This window comes from Phocoena sinus, chromosome 18, assembly GCF_008692025.1.
Source record: "Phocoena sinus isolate mPhoSin1 chromosome 18, mPhoSin1.pri, whole genome shotgun sequence".
Lineage (NCBI taxonomy): Eukaryota > Metazoa > Chordata > Mammalia > Artiodactyla > Phocoenidae > Phocoena > Phocoena sinus.
Window position 1 is genome coordinate 47,130,353 of NC_045780.1, and position 15,081 is coordinate 47,145,433.

General features: G+C 35.7%; 1 protein-coding gene across 5 annotated transcripts in view; it reads left to right on the forward strand.

The window, feature by feature from the left end:
* PIBF1 (progesterone immunomodulatory binding factor 1) overlaps positions 1-15,081 on the forward strand; it is a 212,087-nt gene that overhangs the window by 63,186 nt on the left and 133,820 nt on the right. For all 5 annotated transcript variants that reach the window (XR_004346695.1, XM_032611460.1, XM_032611461.1 and 2 more), the window contains one exon: positions 7,634-7,732. Coding sequence is in view for 4 of the 5 variants with exons in the window: in XM_032611460.1 (XP_032467351.1) it covers positions 7,634-7,732 (99 nt within the window). In the remaining variant the exon portion in view is untranslated. The remainder of the gene's footprint in view (positions 1-7,633; positions 7,733-15,081) is intronic.

The following is a 15,081-nucleotide window of genomic DNA, read 5'->3' on the forward strand; positions in this document are numbered from 1 at the left end:
TTTTTTTCATGTCCTATTCATTCACTTTTCAACTATGTTAATTAAAGGAAAAATTATCAGTCATTAATTATATAATAACAGATAATCCACTTGGAATTCTTTTATTTCATGCCATCTTTTTTTTTTTAAATCTTTATTGGAGTATAATTGCTTTACAATGGTGTGTTAGTTTCTGCTTTATAACAAAGTGAACCAGTTATACACATACATATGTTCCCATATCGCTTCGCTCTTGCGTCTCCCTCCCTCCCACCCTCTCTATCCCACCCCTCTAGGTGGTCAAAAACCACCGAGCTGATCTCCCTGTGCTATGCGGATGCTTCCCACTAGCTATTTTACGTTTGGTAGTGTATATGTGTCCATGCCACTCCCTCACTTTGTCACAGCTTACCCTTCCCCCACCCCATATCCTCAAGTCCATTCTCTAGTCGGTCTGTGTCTTTATTCCCATCTTGCCCCTAGGTTCTTCATGACCTTTTTTTTTTTTCTTAGATTCCATATATATGTGTTAGCATACGGTATTTGTATTTCTCTTTCTGACTTACTTCACTCTGTATGACAGACTCTAGGTCCATCCACCTCACTACAAATAACTCAATTTTGTTTATTTTCATGGCTGAGTAATATTCCATTGTATATATGTGCCACATCTTCTTTATCCATTCATCTGTTGATGGATACTTAGGTTGCTTCCATGTCCTGGCTATTGTAAATAGAGCTGCAATGAACATTTTGGTACATGACTCTTTTTGAATTATGGTTTTCTCAGGATATATGCCCAGTGGTGGGATTGCTGGGTCGTATGGTAGTTCTATTTTTAGTTTTTTGAGGAACCTCCATACTGTTCTCCATAGTGACTGAAACAATTCACATTCCCACCAGCAGTGCAAGAGGGTTCCCTTTTCTCCACACCCTCTCCAGCATTTATTGTTTCTAGATTTTTTGATGATGGCCATTCTGACTGGTGTGAGATGATATCTCATTGTAGTTTTGATTTGCATTTCTCTAATGATTAATGATGTTGAGCATTCTTTCATGTGTTTGTTGGCATTCTGTATATCTTCTTTGGAGAAATGTCTATTTAGGTCTTCTGCCCATTTTTGGATGGGGTTGTTTGTTTTTTTGTTATTGAGCTGCATGAGCTGCTTGTAAATTTTGGAGATTAATCCTTTGTCAGTTGCTTCATTTGCAAATGTTTTCTCCCATTCTGAGGGTTGTCTTTTGGTCTTGATTATGGTTTCCTTTGCTGTGCAAAAGCTTTGAAGTTTCATTAGGTCCCATTTGTTTATTTTTCTTTTTATTTCCATTACTCTAGGAGGTGGGTCAAAAAGAATCTTGCTGTGATTTATGTCATAGAGTGTTCTTCCTATGTTTTCCTCTAAGAGTTTGATAGTTTCTGGCCTTACATTTAGGTCTTTAATCCATTTTGAGCTTATTTTTGTGTATGGTGTTAGGGAGTGTTCTAATCTCATACTTTTACATGTACCTGTCCAGTTTTCCCAGCACCACTTATTGAAGAGGCTGTCCTTTCTCCACTGTACATTCCTGCCTCCTTTATCAAAGATAAGGTGGCCATATGTGCATGGGTTTATCTCTGGGCTTTCTATCCTGTTCCATTGATCTATCTTTCTGTTTTTGTGCCAGTACCATACTGTCTTGATTACTGTAGCTTCGTAGTATAGTCTGAAGTCAGGGAGCCTGATTCCTCCAGCTCCGTTTTTCTTTCTCAATATTGCTTTTGCTATTTGGGGTCTTTTGCATCTCCATACAAATTGTGAAATTTTTTGTCCTAGTTCTGTGAAAAACGCCAGTGGTAGTTTGATAGGGATTGCATTGAATCTGTAGATTGCTTTGGGTAGTAGAGTCATTTTCCCAATGTTGATTCTTCCAATCCAAGAACATGGTATATCTCTCCATTTATTTGTATCATCTTTAATTTCTTTCATCAGTGTCTTATAATTTTCTGCATATAGATCTTTTGTCTCCTTAGGTAGGTTTATTCCTAGATATTTTATTCTTTTTGTTGCAGTGGTAAATGAGAATGTTTTCTTGATTTCACTTTCAGATTTTTCATCATTAGTATATAGGAATGCCAGAGATTTGTGTGCATTAATTTTGTATCCAGCTACTTTACCAGATTCATTGATTAGCTGTAGTAGTTTTCTGGTAGCATCTTTAGGATTCTCTGTAGTATCATGTCATCTGCAAATGGTGACAGCTTTACTTCTTCTTTTCCGATTTGGATTCCTTTTATTTCCTTTTCTTCTCTGATTGCTGTGTCTAAAACTTCCAAAACTATGTTGAATAATAGTGGTGAGAGTGGGCAACCTGTCCTGTTCCTGATCTTAGTGGAAATGGTTTCAGTTTTTCACCATTGAGGATGATGTTGGCTGTGGGTTTGTCATATATGGCCTTTATTATGTTGTGGTAAGTTCCCTCTATGCCTACTTTCTGGAGGGTTTTTATCATAAGTGGGTGTTGAATTTTGTCGAAAGCTTTCTCTGCATCGATTGAGATGATCATATGGTTTTTCTCCTTCAATTTGTTAATATGGTGTATCACGTTCATTGATTTGTGTATATTGAAGAATCCTTGCATTCCTGGGATAAACCCCACTTGATCGTGGTGTATGATCCATCCTTTTAATGTGCTGTTGGATTCTGTTTGCTAGTATTTTGTTGAGGATTTTTGCATCTTTGTTCATTAGTGATATTGTCCTGTAGTTTTCTTTCTTTGTGACATCTTTGTCTGGTTTTGGTATCAGGGTGATGGTGGCCTCGTAGAATGCGTTTGGGAGCATTCCTCCCTCTGCTATATTTTGGAAGAGTTTGAGAAGGATAGGTGTTAGCTTTTCTCTAAGTGTTTGGTAGAATTCGCCTGTGAAGCCATCTGGTCCTGGGCTTTTGTCATAACATCTTTTTTTTTTTTTTTTTTTTTTTTTTGCGGTACGCGGGCCTCTCACTGTTGTGGCCTCTCCCGTTGCAGAGCACAGGCTCCAGATGCACAGGCTCAGTGGCCATGGCTTACGGGCCCAGCTGTTCCGCGGTATGTGGGATCCTCCCAGACCGGGGCACGAACCCGTGTCCCCTGCATCGGCAGGTGGACTCTCAACCACTGCGCCACCAGGGAAGCCCAAAATGTTAGCTTTCTAAAAAGCATTTCTAGGGATTAGATATTTGAATTTTTATATTTTAAAACATTTGTTATAATGTTGGCCAACTCCCAGCATCTTTCTCTGTTACGATTACTTTTGATTATATACTCGGTTTGGACTTTTAAAACTTTAGCTCCATTAGCTTGTTCATGCTGTCAATTTTTATAGTTTGTCTTTTGAAGAACATTTGAATTCCTGTTATTTGTTCTGTAATTGTATTTCTGTTACATTTTCTAATGCATTTAACATTTTTAAATGGATGGTTTATTAGTTATATGGCAGTTACGGTTTTATCTGTGACAGGAATCAATCCATCTAGTGTTTTTTTTCAAACCAGTCTGAGTTTCAAAGAGCATGGGCCAGACAAACAAGTGTATAATATATTCACAATTCTTCCAAGAATTGTTTTTGATTTAACATCTATTTGTGTTAGGAGATAATCATGTAATATAAATCTCATAATGACAGAATTTCCCAAGGAGAAGATTTCTGTGAAACAAGGGGACTCTTCAGAGAGGCAGCCTAGTATGATGGAGAGCATAGACTCTAGCACCATATTGTTTTGGTTCAAATTTGGGCTCCATAGCTTACTTGCCACGTGACTGTTGTAGGCAAATACTTAACTTCTCTGTGTTTCAGTCTTCTTCGTAAAATGGAGATAATGATACAACCTACACTTTTTGCAGTTGTCATGAAGATTAAATGAGTTATTATATGGGCTTCCCTGGTGGTGCTGTGGTTGAGAGTCTGCCTGCCGATGCAGGGGACACTGGTTCATGCCCTGGTCCGGGAAGATCCCACATGCCGCGGAGCTGCTGGGCCCGTGAGCCATGGCCGCTGAGCCTGCGCGTCTGGAGCCTGTGCTCCGCAACGGGAGAGGCCACAACAGTGAGAGGCCCATGTACTGCAAAAAAAAAAAAGAGTTTTTATATGTACACTGCCTAGCAAAGTTCCTAGCACAGGGTGAGTACTCTGTGTTTGCTATTACTGTTATCGTCAGTGGAAGAATCACTCAGTTTCTCTTTCTCAAACTTAATTTGAAACATTAAAAGTCAATAATATTAAAGGAAGTATTTCTAATCTTTATGTTAAAAGGAATTGTGTTGCTTCTTACTGAAGTATGCAGGTTGTGACAGGATGTGGAAGACATGTTGCCTGATAAGAACGGTTTACAGGGACTTCCCCAGTGGCATAGTGGCTAAGAATCCGCTTGCCAGTGCAGGGCACACGGGTTCGAGCCCTGGTCCAGGAAGATCCCACATGCTGCGGAGCAACTAAGCTCATGCACCACAACTACTGAGCCTGAGCTCTAGAACCCGCAAGCCACAGCTACTAAAGCCCACACGCCTAGAGCCCATGCTCCTCAACAAGAGAAGCTACGGCAGTGAGAAGCCCGTGCACCTCAGCGAAGACCCATTGCGGCCAAAAATAAATGAACAAATAAATACATTTATATAAAAAAAAAAAAAAGAACAGTTTACACGGAAATCTTATCAGCAAGCACCTATGAGAGGATCTACTGGTAGAAACTTCAACTTCTAGCACTTTCTTCCATTCATTTCAGTTTTTCTCTTTTTGAATTACCTTTTTTTATTGGTCCTTCAAGCCCCAACTTACATGTCTTCCCGTCATTCACTCATCTGTTCCTCCAGTTAAAAATAATCAACTCCTCTTCTTTGTGGCCATAGAATTTTGTTCATGCCTAAATATAGTACTAATTATAGTTAACCGGATGGTGTAGATTGTAGCATGGTGAATGCCCTGGTATCTTCTAATGACACCTCCTTTCATAAGCCCTAATGTTTGTTTATTCTGGGTTTTATTTCTTTCTCTGTTTCTTCCTTTCTTTCTTCCCTCCCTCCCTCCCTTCTTTCTTTCTTTCTTTTTCTTCTTTCTTCCTTTCTTTCCTCCTTTCCCCCTTCCTTCCATCCTTCCTTTCTTTCTTTTTTCTTTCTCTTCCAGTTTTGAAATACAATTGACACACGGCACTGTATAGTTTCAGGCGTCCAGCATAATGATTTGACTTACATACATCATGAAGTGATGACCACAAGAAGTTTAGCAAACATCCATCATCTCACAGAGATACAAAATTAAAGAAATAGAAAATTTTTTGCCTCACGATGAGAACTTTTAAGATTTACTCTCTTAACACCTTTCGTATGTAACATACAACAGTGTTCATTGTTTTCATCATGTTGTGCGTGACATCCCTAGTACTTATTTACCTTATAACTGGAAGTGTGTACCTTTTGACCCCTTTCATCCAATTCCCCCTCCCCCCATCCCCACCTCTGGTAACCACAGATCTGATCTTTATTTCTGAGTTTGTTTGTTTGTTTCTGAGGTATAATGACCTACAATACTATGTTAGTTCCTGTTCCACAGCATAGTGATTCCATAGTTCTATACATTTCAAAATGATCACCATGGTAAGTCTAATTACCATATTTGCTTTTATTTCTGTTGCCCATTTTTGCAGTAAAGAAAATATATATAGTTAGGGACTGAAGCTTTGCCATCTGCCAGCTAAGCATTCATGATTAATTCGTACTGTAAATGTATCTACTTGGAATTTTGCAACTGAAATAGCTTATAGAATAATAAGGCTATAGTATTTGAGAAATGAAAGTTGTGACCAATTTTGGATGGTTTACTGACTAAAATATATAGATCCTCTAGGGATGAAAAATATATAAATGTTTAATATACTTTGAGAATTTCATTCTATCTATAAAATTAAAAATTTCATGTTTCAGTTAATTTGAGAATAGTAGAATATTTCTGAAGGTCTTTGCAGTCAGGATGATATCAGAAAATAATGACTTGCTATTTTATGATATCTACTTTAAAATGTATCTGCACTTAGATAATAGTGTACAAAAGTTATTTTCTTTTTAATAAGAGTTATCTATATTCCAGTTTTTTTTAATTATTTTATTTCTGGCTCATAAGCTATTTTACTGATGAATCTCTATTGGCTGACATATTCTAAGTTTTTAAATTGTTGTTAGCATCACTGTACAAAAGATGACTAAGCACTGCCACAGCAAGTATGACCACTAAATATTTCTATCTAATAGTTATTAGATAGATTTACTCAAACTGTGTGGATTTTCATGGCTCCCTACTGACATTCTCCATCAGTAATAAAAACCAAATTCTAATATCCAATCCAGTTCTTTATGGGAGATAGGTTGATGTGATGTAAAAAACACTCACATTGGAGTGAGACATAACTGGACTCAAATTATGGCTTTAACACTTCGGCTGTGTGACTTGGGCCTAGGGACTTAAGCCCTCTAAACTTCAGTTTATTCAGCTGTAAAGCAGCTTAGAAAGTATAACATCAAGGATTTGTAGGGACTAAGTGAGCACAATCATTTATGTTATACTCCAAATTTATTTATGTTATAACTCTGTTAGAGAAGAGGATTTTCAAAATAAATTAAGTGACTCTCTGAAAGAAGAGTTACTGTTGGTATTTTTCTTGATTCAAACTTCCACTTTGATTAAAAAACAAACAGGATTTGATCTTTGAGGGCCCATATCTGTCTGTATCAGTCTTAATTACTCACTATTGTTACCTTCCACCTTTTGGACATTCCCCTTAACTGTCATTCAATGTATCGTTCTGTCAATTTCAGTTCCTGCTGTCACCAGCACTGTAAGTGGATGACTCATAGTCTGACCTCATACTTCCTTAAGCCCTGCATGAGTATTGACCTTCATCTCAGCTCTTTCATATAGCTACTCTAATGTCACACCCTGCATCTTATGAACTAAAATTCCAGGGCTGAAGACACTACTCTACCTCTGAATCACTGTTCTCCAACAGCAATCTCTAGTTTTCCATCTTGCCTGTGCAGCCACTTCCACTTAATCTGTTAGTTAGTTATTTTATCAGGACTTCAAGTCCTTTGTCCCTTACTTTCTCCTAATCTCAGTCCTTCTGTGTTCCCTTCTCTTTCCTTCCTCTCCATGTGAGACCCAGGGTCTATCAGTTTAGCTGTTTTCCTGCTTTTGTCCCAAACTTCATTTCCATTTGGATTCCTGTGATCTCTGTATCCCTCATTATAACATTTTATATTGCATTTATTAACTTCTCAAAACCTCAGCTCTCTTGTGGATAATATGTTGGTAATTATACCTACCTCATTAGATTATGGTAAGAATTAAATGAGTTGCTATAAATACAGCTGTTTACCCTACCTTCCCTTCGACCCTTGTGGAGAATAATTGTGGAGAAAGGTAATATGACATTTAGAGAGTAGACCATGTTTGTACCTACACTGCTGTGTGCTGCTAGAGAAACTCACCAAGCCAGGCACATTTGTATAATATACACTGTGGGACACCAACACTTAGGGTGTCCCCGAGATTATCAGTTAGTCCAATTCCAAGCAAGCCCATTTATGAGTCTTTAAAAGATGGATACTTGTGTAGTCGGAATAACTGAAGTGTACATTTACACTTTAGAAACCTCCGAGAAGCAAGGGATAATGCTGTGGCTGAAAAGGACCGAGCAATGATGGCTGAAAAGAATGCTCTAGAAAAACATGATCAGCTCTTAGACAGGTAAGCATCCTGAAAATAGAAATGTTAAGACTCTTCGATTTTTGTTCCTGTTACTCTTTCTTTTAGAATATATTTTTTAATAGAAGTTTAATTTTCATTTCAGTTGAAGTGTAATTTATATGTAATAATTTACATATGTAAAAATTGCGTATATTGAAACAAGATAGAGAAGAGTTTCCTTATACCCCTTTGGTCAGTCTGAACTACCACCCATCAAGAGGCAAACACTTTGTGATTTCTCTCACCATAGCTTAGCTTGTTCTTCATGGACTAAAAATAAATGGAATTGTACAGTATGTACCCTTTTGTGTCTAGCTTCTTTCACTCAACATTATATGTTTTCATCCATTTTATGTTGTATCAGAAGTTCATTTCTTACTGTTGCTGGGCATAAATATACCACAATTTGTTTATTCATTCACTTGTCAATGGACGTTTAGTTTGTTTTCAGTTTGGCGCTATCATGAATAAAGCTGCTATGAACATTTTTATACAAGTCTCTTTGTGGGTATATGTTTCTGTTTCTCTTGGATAAATACCTAGGAGTGGAACTGCTAATCATCGAGTAGATGAATGTTTTACTTTAAAAGAACCTGCCGGACAACTCCAAGGTGATTGTACCATTGTATACTCCCCAGTTTATTTTTCAAAAACCTATATTTTCTGGTTCATGTCTGTTGGAGGGAGGGGAAGAGAGAGAGTAATTTGTCTTTAATTAATCAATAGAAAATATATTTAATAACCTAGTTAAAAGGAAAATCACTGATGAGTATTAAAGTAAATATCATTACCTCATCAAACAATGTATTTTAGTGGTTCAACTACATGCAGAGTAAACAGAGTAGTTACCTTTTTTTTTTTAACTTTTTATTTTGAAATACTTTCAGACAGAAAAGTTGCTAAAATAGTACAGAAAAGTTTTCATGTACCTTTCCCATACTGGTAAACTTTGAAAATAAACTTTGAAGATAATCTCAGTGGGTCTTTTAATTGTTAAATGAAGATTACAGATTAATTTGTGGTTTAAGCAATACATGGAACTAATAATTCAAGCAAGTTTTCACATAATTAAACTATTGCTAATCCTCTAGAATGTCAAAATCTTTTAGAATGGTCCAAATTGTTATACTTCTGAATTCACATCAACCTTATAAACTTGACTCATGGAGAAATTCTAATAAATGTAATAATGAAGAAATCTTTTCTATAATGTGAAAGTATGTCTAATTCTAAAGATCTTAATATAAAATTAAACATTTATAAACCAGCTGCTTTTATTAGCATGCTGTTGCAACCTATCTTAAAATTGTCTTTTATTATGTATAATCCTTCTGTTTATAAATCTATATCATGTCCACTAAAGATTTACTTAGCTCCTTGTTGTTGTTTTTGAATGTAATATATTTAGTAATGGCTCTAGAATAATATTTATGGACCAACTAACAAGCTTTAAAAGAAAGAATAAGTAAACCAGAACTTATATTCACGCAAAATTTCATAACTTGCTAACTTGGTATGTGGTTGTGAGTTTGGAGAGAGAAGAATAGTAAATGTGACCTTAAAATTGGCTGCTTATACTAAGCTCTGTAATGTCCTACACTCTGAATCTAAAATCCTTCTTATCCTACTTGTTCACACACTAGCAACTGGGTATTTATCCTGAAAGCCATACGATACTTTAATATCTTCTGAATTACAGAGAATTCAGTCATTTAATGTTTGTAAAGGACATTAGAACAGTGTCTTGCACATAGTAGTTCTATAGAAATTATTGGTATTATAGGAAAATTTGCTGAGTTAATTCTGCTTTAACTAATGGAATTTTTGCTCTTAATTCCTTGAAGTGATAGTAAAACTTTCCTTATTTGGAGCCTAATTTTCATCCAACCTTAAAAAATTAGGACAGTTTTAAAATCAGGACAAAGAAGGAAAAAAAAGAAAATGTTTCTAGACACACTAGAAATAACCTATGAGCAGCAAATAGTGTTAGTGCTCAGAACTTTAAAGCACATTATAGGACCAAGGATTTATTGAAAAAATGAGAATAATGTCTGGAATCTAAAACTCAAAATAAGCTTGGACTTTAATAAAATGCCTAAAACAGCTAAATGTACTTATCTGTTTTTTGAGCTACAATATTAAAGTAAAGGAGAAAATCCCCATGCTTAGGGTTATAATGTTGCTAGATGATTTCAAAAAAGTAGGATTCTAGATATCCGCACAATTTAATTTTTCCTTAATTACTCTATAAACTTATTACAATTCATGTCAATAATTTCAAAAGACTTTTAGTGAAACTTGACCAGCTGACTCTAAGATTCTTTTTCAGAATTGCTGTGGCTATGCTTGTGCCTACTCTTGTACGTTTACTCTTCCGCATGAATTTCTGTAGTTATATTTTTCATGTTAATACCTTTCATCCGTCCAGAGTTCATTTTGGGGTATGGTGTAGATAGAGAACAAATTTTATTTTATCTTGCTCACTATTAAGTTAACTGTACATTTAATGGCATCCAAATAAAAATACCAGCAAGATTTTTTTCTGCTTAATCTACACTCTAACTTTCTCTTGTGTTGGGTGGTATGGGAGTAGCACAGGCCTTTTGGGATCCTGGAAAGGGTAAGTGAGTTAGGGATGTATTTGGATTAAGTGGTTTGCAGTCACTTCTGTTTACAGTTAAATTATTGCTAGCCATTTCTGAGTATCAGTGGCTTCCAGGAATATTCTTATTACCCACTGTGCAACACAGGTTGTGAGAGAGAGGAATGTGTCTCAGGTACCCATTACTGGAACCAGGGATTATTGACCTTCTTTCTTGGTGGAGGGATAAGCAAGATGCAATCATTTATCCTTTATTTTGGAGGGGAAGCCCTGGCAGTCCTCTGACCAGTGGATACTTAAACTTCTTACTGATGTGGTGGCTTCTCGAATCTTCATAGGGTTTTTTCCCCCCAGCTTTACTAAGGTGTAATTGACAAATTAAATTGTAAGGTATTGAAAGTGTACAATGTGATGATTTGATATACACATACATTGTGAAAGGGTTCTCCCCTCATGGAGTTAATTGACACATCCACCACCTCACATACTTACCTTTTTTTTTTTTTGGTGGGAACATTTATGGATTTAAGGTCTCTCATAACAAATTTCAGTTATACGCTACAGTGTTATCAACTGTTGTCACTGTGTTATACATTAGATCCTCAAACATTATTCATCTTACAGCAGGATTTTTTTTAACCAAACATATCAAATCTATGGTTCATATGAAAAAATTAAAGATATTTCTTAAATAATAAGACTTGAAAGTCGAAATTACTCCTTGATCCATGGGCTGCAGAATCAATGTGTTAGCAGGCATGAAAACAACATTCATCTCATTGTACATCTATCCTCAGAGCTGTTGGTTAACTAAATACATTGTCATTGAGCAGTAATATTTTGAAAGGAATCTTTTTTGTTTTTTGAGCAGTAGGTCTCAACAGTGGGCTTAAAGTATTCAGTAAAACCATGTTGTAAACAGATGTGCTGTCATCCAGGCTTTGTTGTTCCACTTATAGAACACAAGTAGAGTAGATTTAGCACAATTCTTAGGGCCCTAGGATTTTCAGAACGGTAAATGAACATTGGCATCAACTTAAAGTTACCAGCTTCATTAGCCCCTAACAAGAGAGTCAGACTGTCCTTTGAAGATTTGAAACCAGGCATTGACTTCTCCTCTCTAGCTATGAAAGCCCTAGATGGCATCTTCTTCCAATAGAAGGCTGTTCCATCTACATTGATAACTTGTTTATTGTAGGCATCTTCATTAATTAACTTAGCTAGATCTTGTGGATAACTTGTTACAGCTTCTACATCATCACTTGCTGCTTCACCTTGTGTTTAAGTTTTATGTTATGGAGATGACTTCTTTCCTTAAATTTCATGATCCCATGAACCAGTCTCTTCAAGGTTCAAACTTTTCTTCTGCAGCTTCCTTACCTCTCTTAGCTTTCAAAAAATTGAAGAGACTTAGGGCCTTTCTCTGGATTAGGCCTGGCTTCAGGGAGCGTTGTGGCTGGTTTGGTCTTCTATCCAGACCACTAAAACTTGCTTCATATCAGCAGTAAGGCTGTTTTGCTTTCTTCATTCCTGTGTTCACTGGAGTAGCACTTTTAATTTCCTTCAAGAACTTTTCCTTTGCATCCACAACTTGGCTAACTGTTAAGCACAAGAGGCCTAGCTTTCAGGCTATATTGACTTTCAACATGCCTTCCTCGCTAAGCTTAATCATTTCTAGCTTTTGATTTAAAATGAGAAATGTGTGACACTTCCTTTCACTTAAACACTTTGGAGGCCATTGTAGGGGTACCGATTGGCCTAATTTCAGTATTGTTGTGTCTCAGGGAATAGGGAGGCCCAAGGAGAGGGAGAGAGCCTGGGAGGATAGGCAGGAAATCTGTACATGACCTTAAATGCTAAGCTATGCAGTCTGGATGCCATTCTGTTGAATGACATGATCAGAGTTCTCAGTTTTAGAACAATTACCCCAGAAGAATGAGGAATGAAAGTAATACTAAACTGATAGCAGGAAGATAGTTCAGAGAACATTATAAATAGTTTGCTATCTTATATAGGCATGGTTCATGGCACCCCCAAACAATTACATTAGTAACATCAAAAATCACTGATCCCAGATCACCATAATAATAATAATAATGAAGAAGTTTGAAATATTGTGAGAATTGCCAAAATATGACACAGATACTAAGTGAGCAAATGTTGGGAAAATGGCACTGATAGACTTGCTTGATGCCACAAACCTTCAATTTGTAAAAAATGCAGCATGTGCGAAGTTCAGTAAAGCAAAAGCACAATAAAAGGAGGTATGTCTGTATAGGCTTGGAAGATTTTAATATGGAGATACTATTCTACAGTAATAGAAGTTATATCTAGAATGTGATTGGTGATTATCTTATTTATAGAATCATGCTGGGTCTGGGCACCCAAGCTCTAAACCAAAGGTCTTAAGAGGAAAATGACCAAACATATTCAAAAGATTAGAAAATGTCCTACAGTGTCAGATTATAACTGTCTACAGATATTTAAAGTGTACTTTTCTCACGTGGTCAGGCCTAAAGTAGTAGAATTGGGACCACTGAGTAAACATTACAAAAAAGGGTAAAGATAAACTTTCTAATAGGGACTTTCAAAATGCCTTGACATCAAGTATATTCTTCATCATTAGAAGTGTGCAGGCATCAGCTGGCCAGGCATTCAATGGGACTGTGTTTGTAAGCATCGAAGTATCAAGTGAGTAGCTTGATGAGTCTAAAGTCCCTTTTGATTCTGAAATTATCTGTAATGTAACAACAGCTCAAAAGAGTTGATACACTGGTTAAGTTACCATGTAAAGGGAATGGTGAACCCAAGCTGTTTTTGAGTGTATTTTTTTTAATCTCTGCAGTTCACTTTTCCTGTTTTTTGTTTGTTTCAAAATAAAAACCTAGTATTTAGGACTATTATTTGAAAAAGACACTATATATTTTTTAAATATCCACTGGATTTTAAAAAAAATATTTATTTATTTGGCTGCATCGGGTCTTAGTTGCAGCACATGGGACCTTGTAGTTGCAGCATGTGGAATCTTTAGTTGTGGCATGTGGGATCTTTAGTTGCAGCATGTGGGATCTAGTTCCCCAACCAGGGATCGAACCCAGGCCCACGGCATTGGGAGTGCAGAGTCCTAGCCACTGGACCACCAGGGAAGTCCCTCCACTGAATTTTTTTTGGGTATAGATTGCCTAAGAATATTTTGGGCATATCATGTATATTTTTTGTATATACTGAAACCCAAGGAAAAGTATTATTTTATTTTTCAGAGGTTGAGTTTTTAATACTCAGGTGTGTGATTCTGGTTTCCTTTGTGTCAAAATCAGAATAAACAGATGTATTTCAATCTTTACATGCATTGTGATTTCTGTGAATCATGCTTAAGTAAAGTCCAAGACATGTCTATACACAATTTTCTAGTCAGGTATAACTAATCTCAACTTTTTCATTTTGTTGAAAGTTTTACTTTATCAAATGCTTCATTTAATGATCAAACAACCTGTGTTATTATAAAGAGAAATGTAAGGAAGTAGTATGCCGCTTTCAAACTTGAATGAAAAAGGCTTTTTGCTGAAGGACTTTAATTTTCTACAAAAAAATGGACTTTTCTCAGGCATATAAAAGACCTGTGTATGTCCCAATTCAAGTCCAACAATTCATTTAATAGTAAGTAACAAATACCCAGCTTTCATGAACAGGAACAGTTATTACCTCTTATTCTGTTGCTTTGAATCTCTGTAAGCACTCTGAGGATTCTTTCTGCCACAAAGGGGAAATTTTTAAACTCAATCAGGGTGACTAGAATAAATTTGAATACACTGTTACATCTGTGGGATCCTACAGAAGAGACCTATGTTTGAATCTAAAGTGTTAGCTTGTAATCCAGAATTAATTTTAATAGCTTTTTTTTCAGTTATAGTTTTAATTTTTTTTAAACTATGGTTTGATGTATTCGGAATAGTTTTTTCAGTTTGTTAAGTATTTTTAAATGAATATTACTTAAATTATGCTTTCATAATTATTTAAATTATGTTTTCAATCCCTACAACTTCTCTGGTAATAATAGAATTTTGTCCTTATTTTTTCTCTTAGAAGACCAAAGTAAGGGGGAATAGATCTAGTGAGTAGATTGAGTTTTATGTTATACTGGGCTAGTTTAAAGCTTGATATAGCAGCCAGCTGTCCTAAATTTCCATTCAGTGCTTTATCCCCAAGAGTAGAACAGTTCTGACATGCTTTTATTCTACCTTTTGTCATATTCTTATACTGTTTTATCTTTGTTTATCCGGTTTTTTAATCTTGCCTTGCTTCTTCAGCAGGCAAGTAAATGTTTGTGTCATTTTCAATATAAACTTAATGGGATAAAGGATGTTGAGATTTGAAATAAAAGCTATAGTACTGTACTTAAACTTTGTTTACTTAGTAAATTCTGTGATAATTTTATTCATATTATTCTTAGTTTTCATGATTACATAAAGTAATCACATCATAATTGTTACTTGAATGCAGAAATTCTTGATTCTCAATCCTATATTGTTATTCTTTTGACATACCTCTTTATGAAAGAGGTATTCTTTTGACATACCTCTTTATGACATACCTCTTTATGAAGAAAAAATATACCATAAATTCGTGCTTCTTAAATAATTTTTAGTATTTGATTTTTTTCTTTGAAAATTTGCAAAATACTCTAATTATAAGCTACTCTAATGATTTTTCAGAGTTTATAAAATTATCTTTTGTTACTTGATTTCTC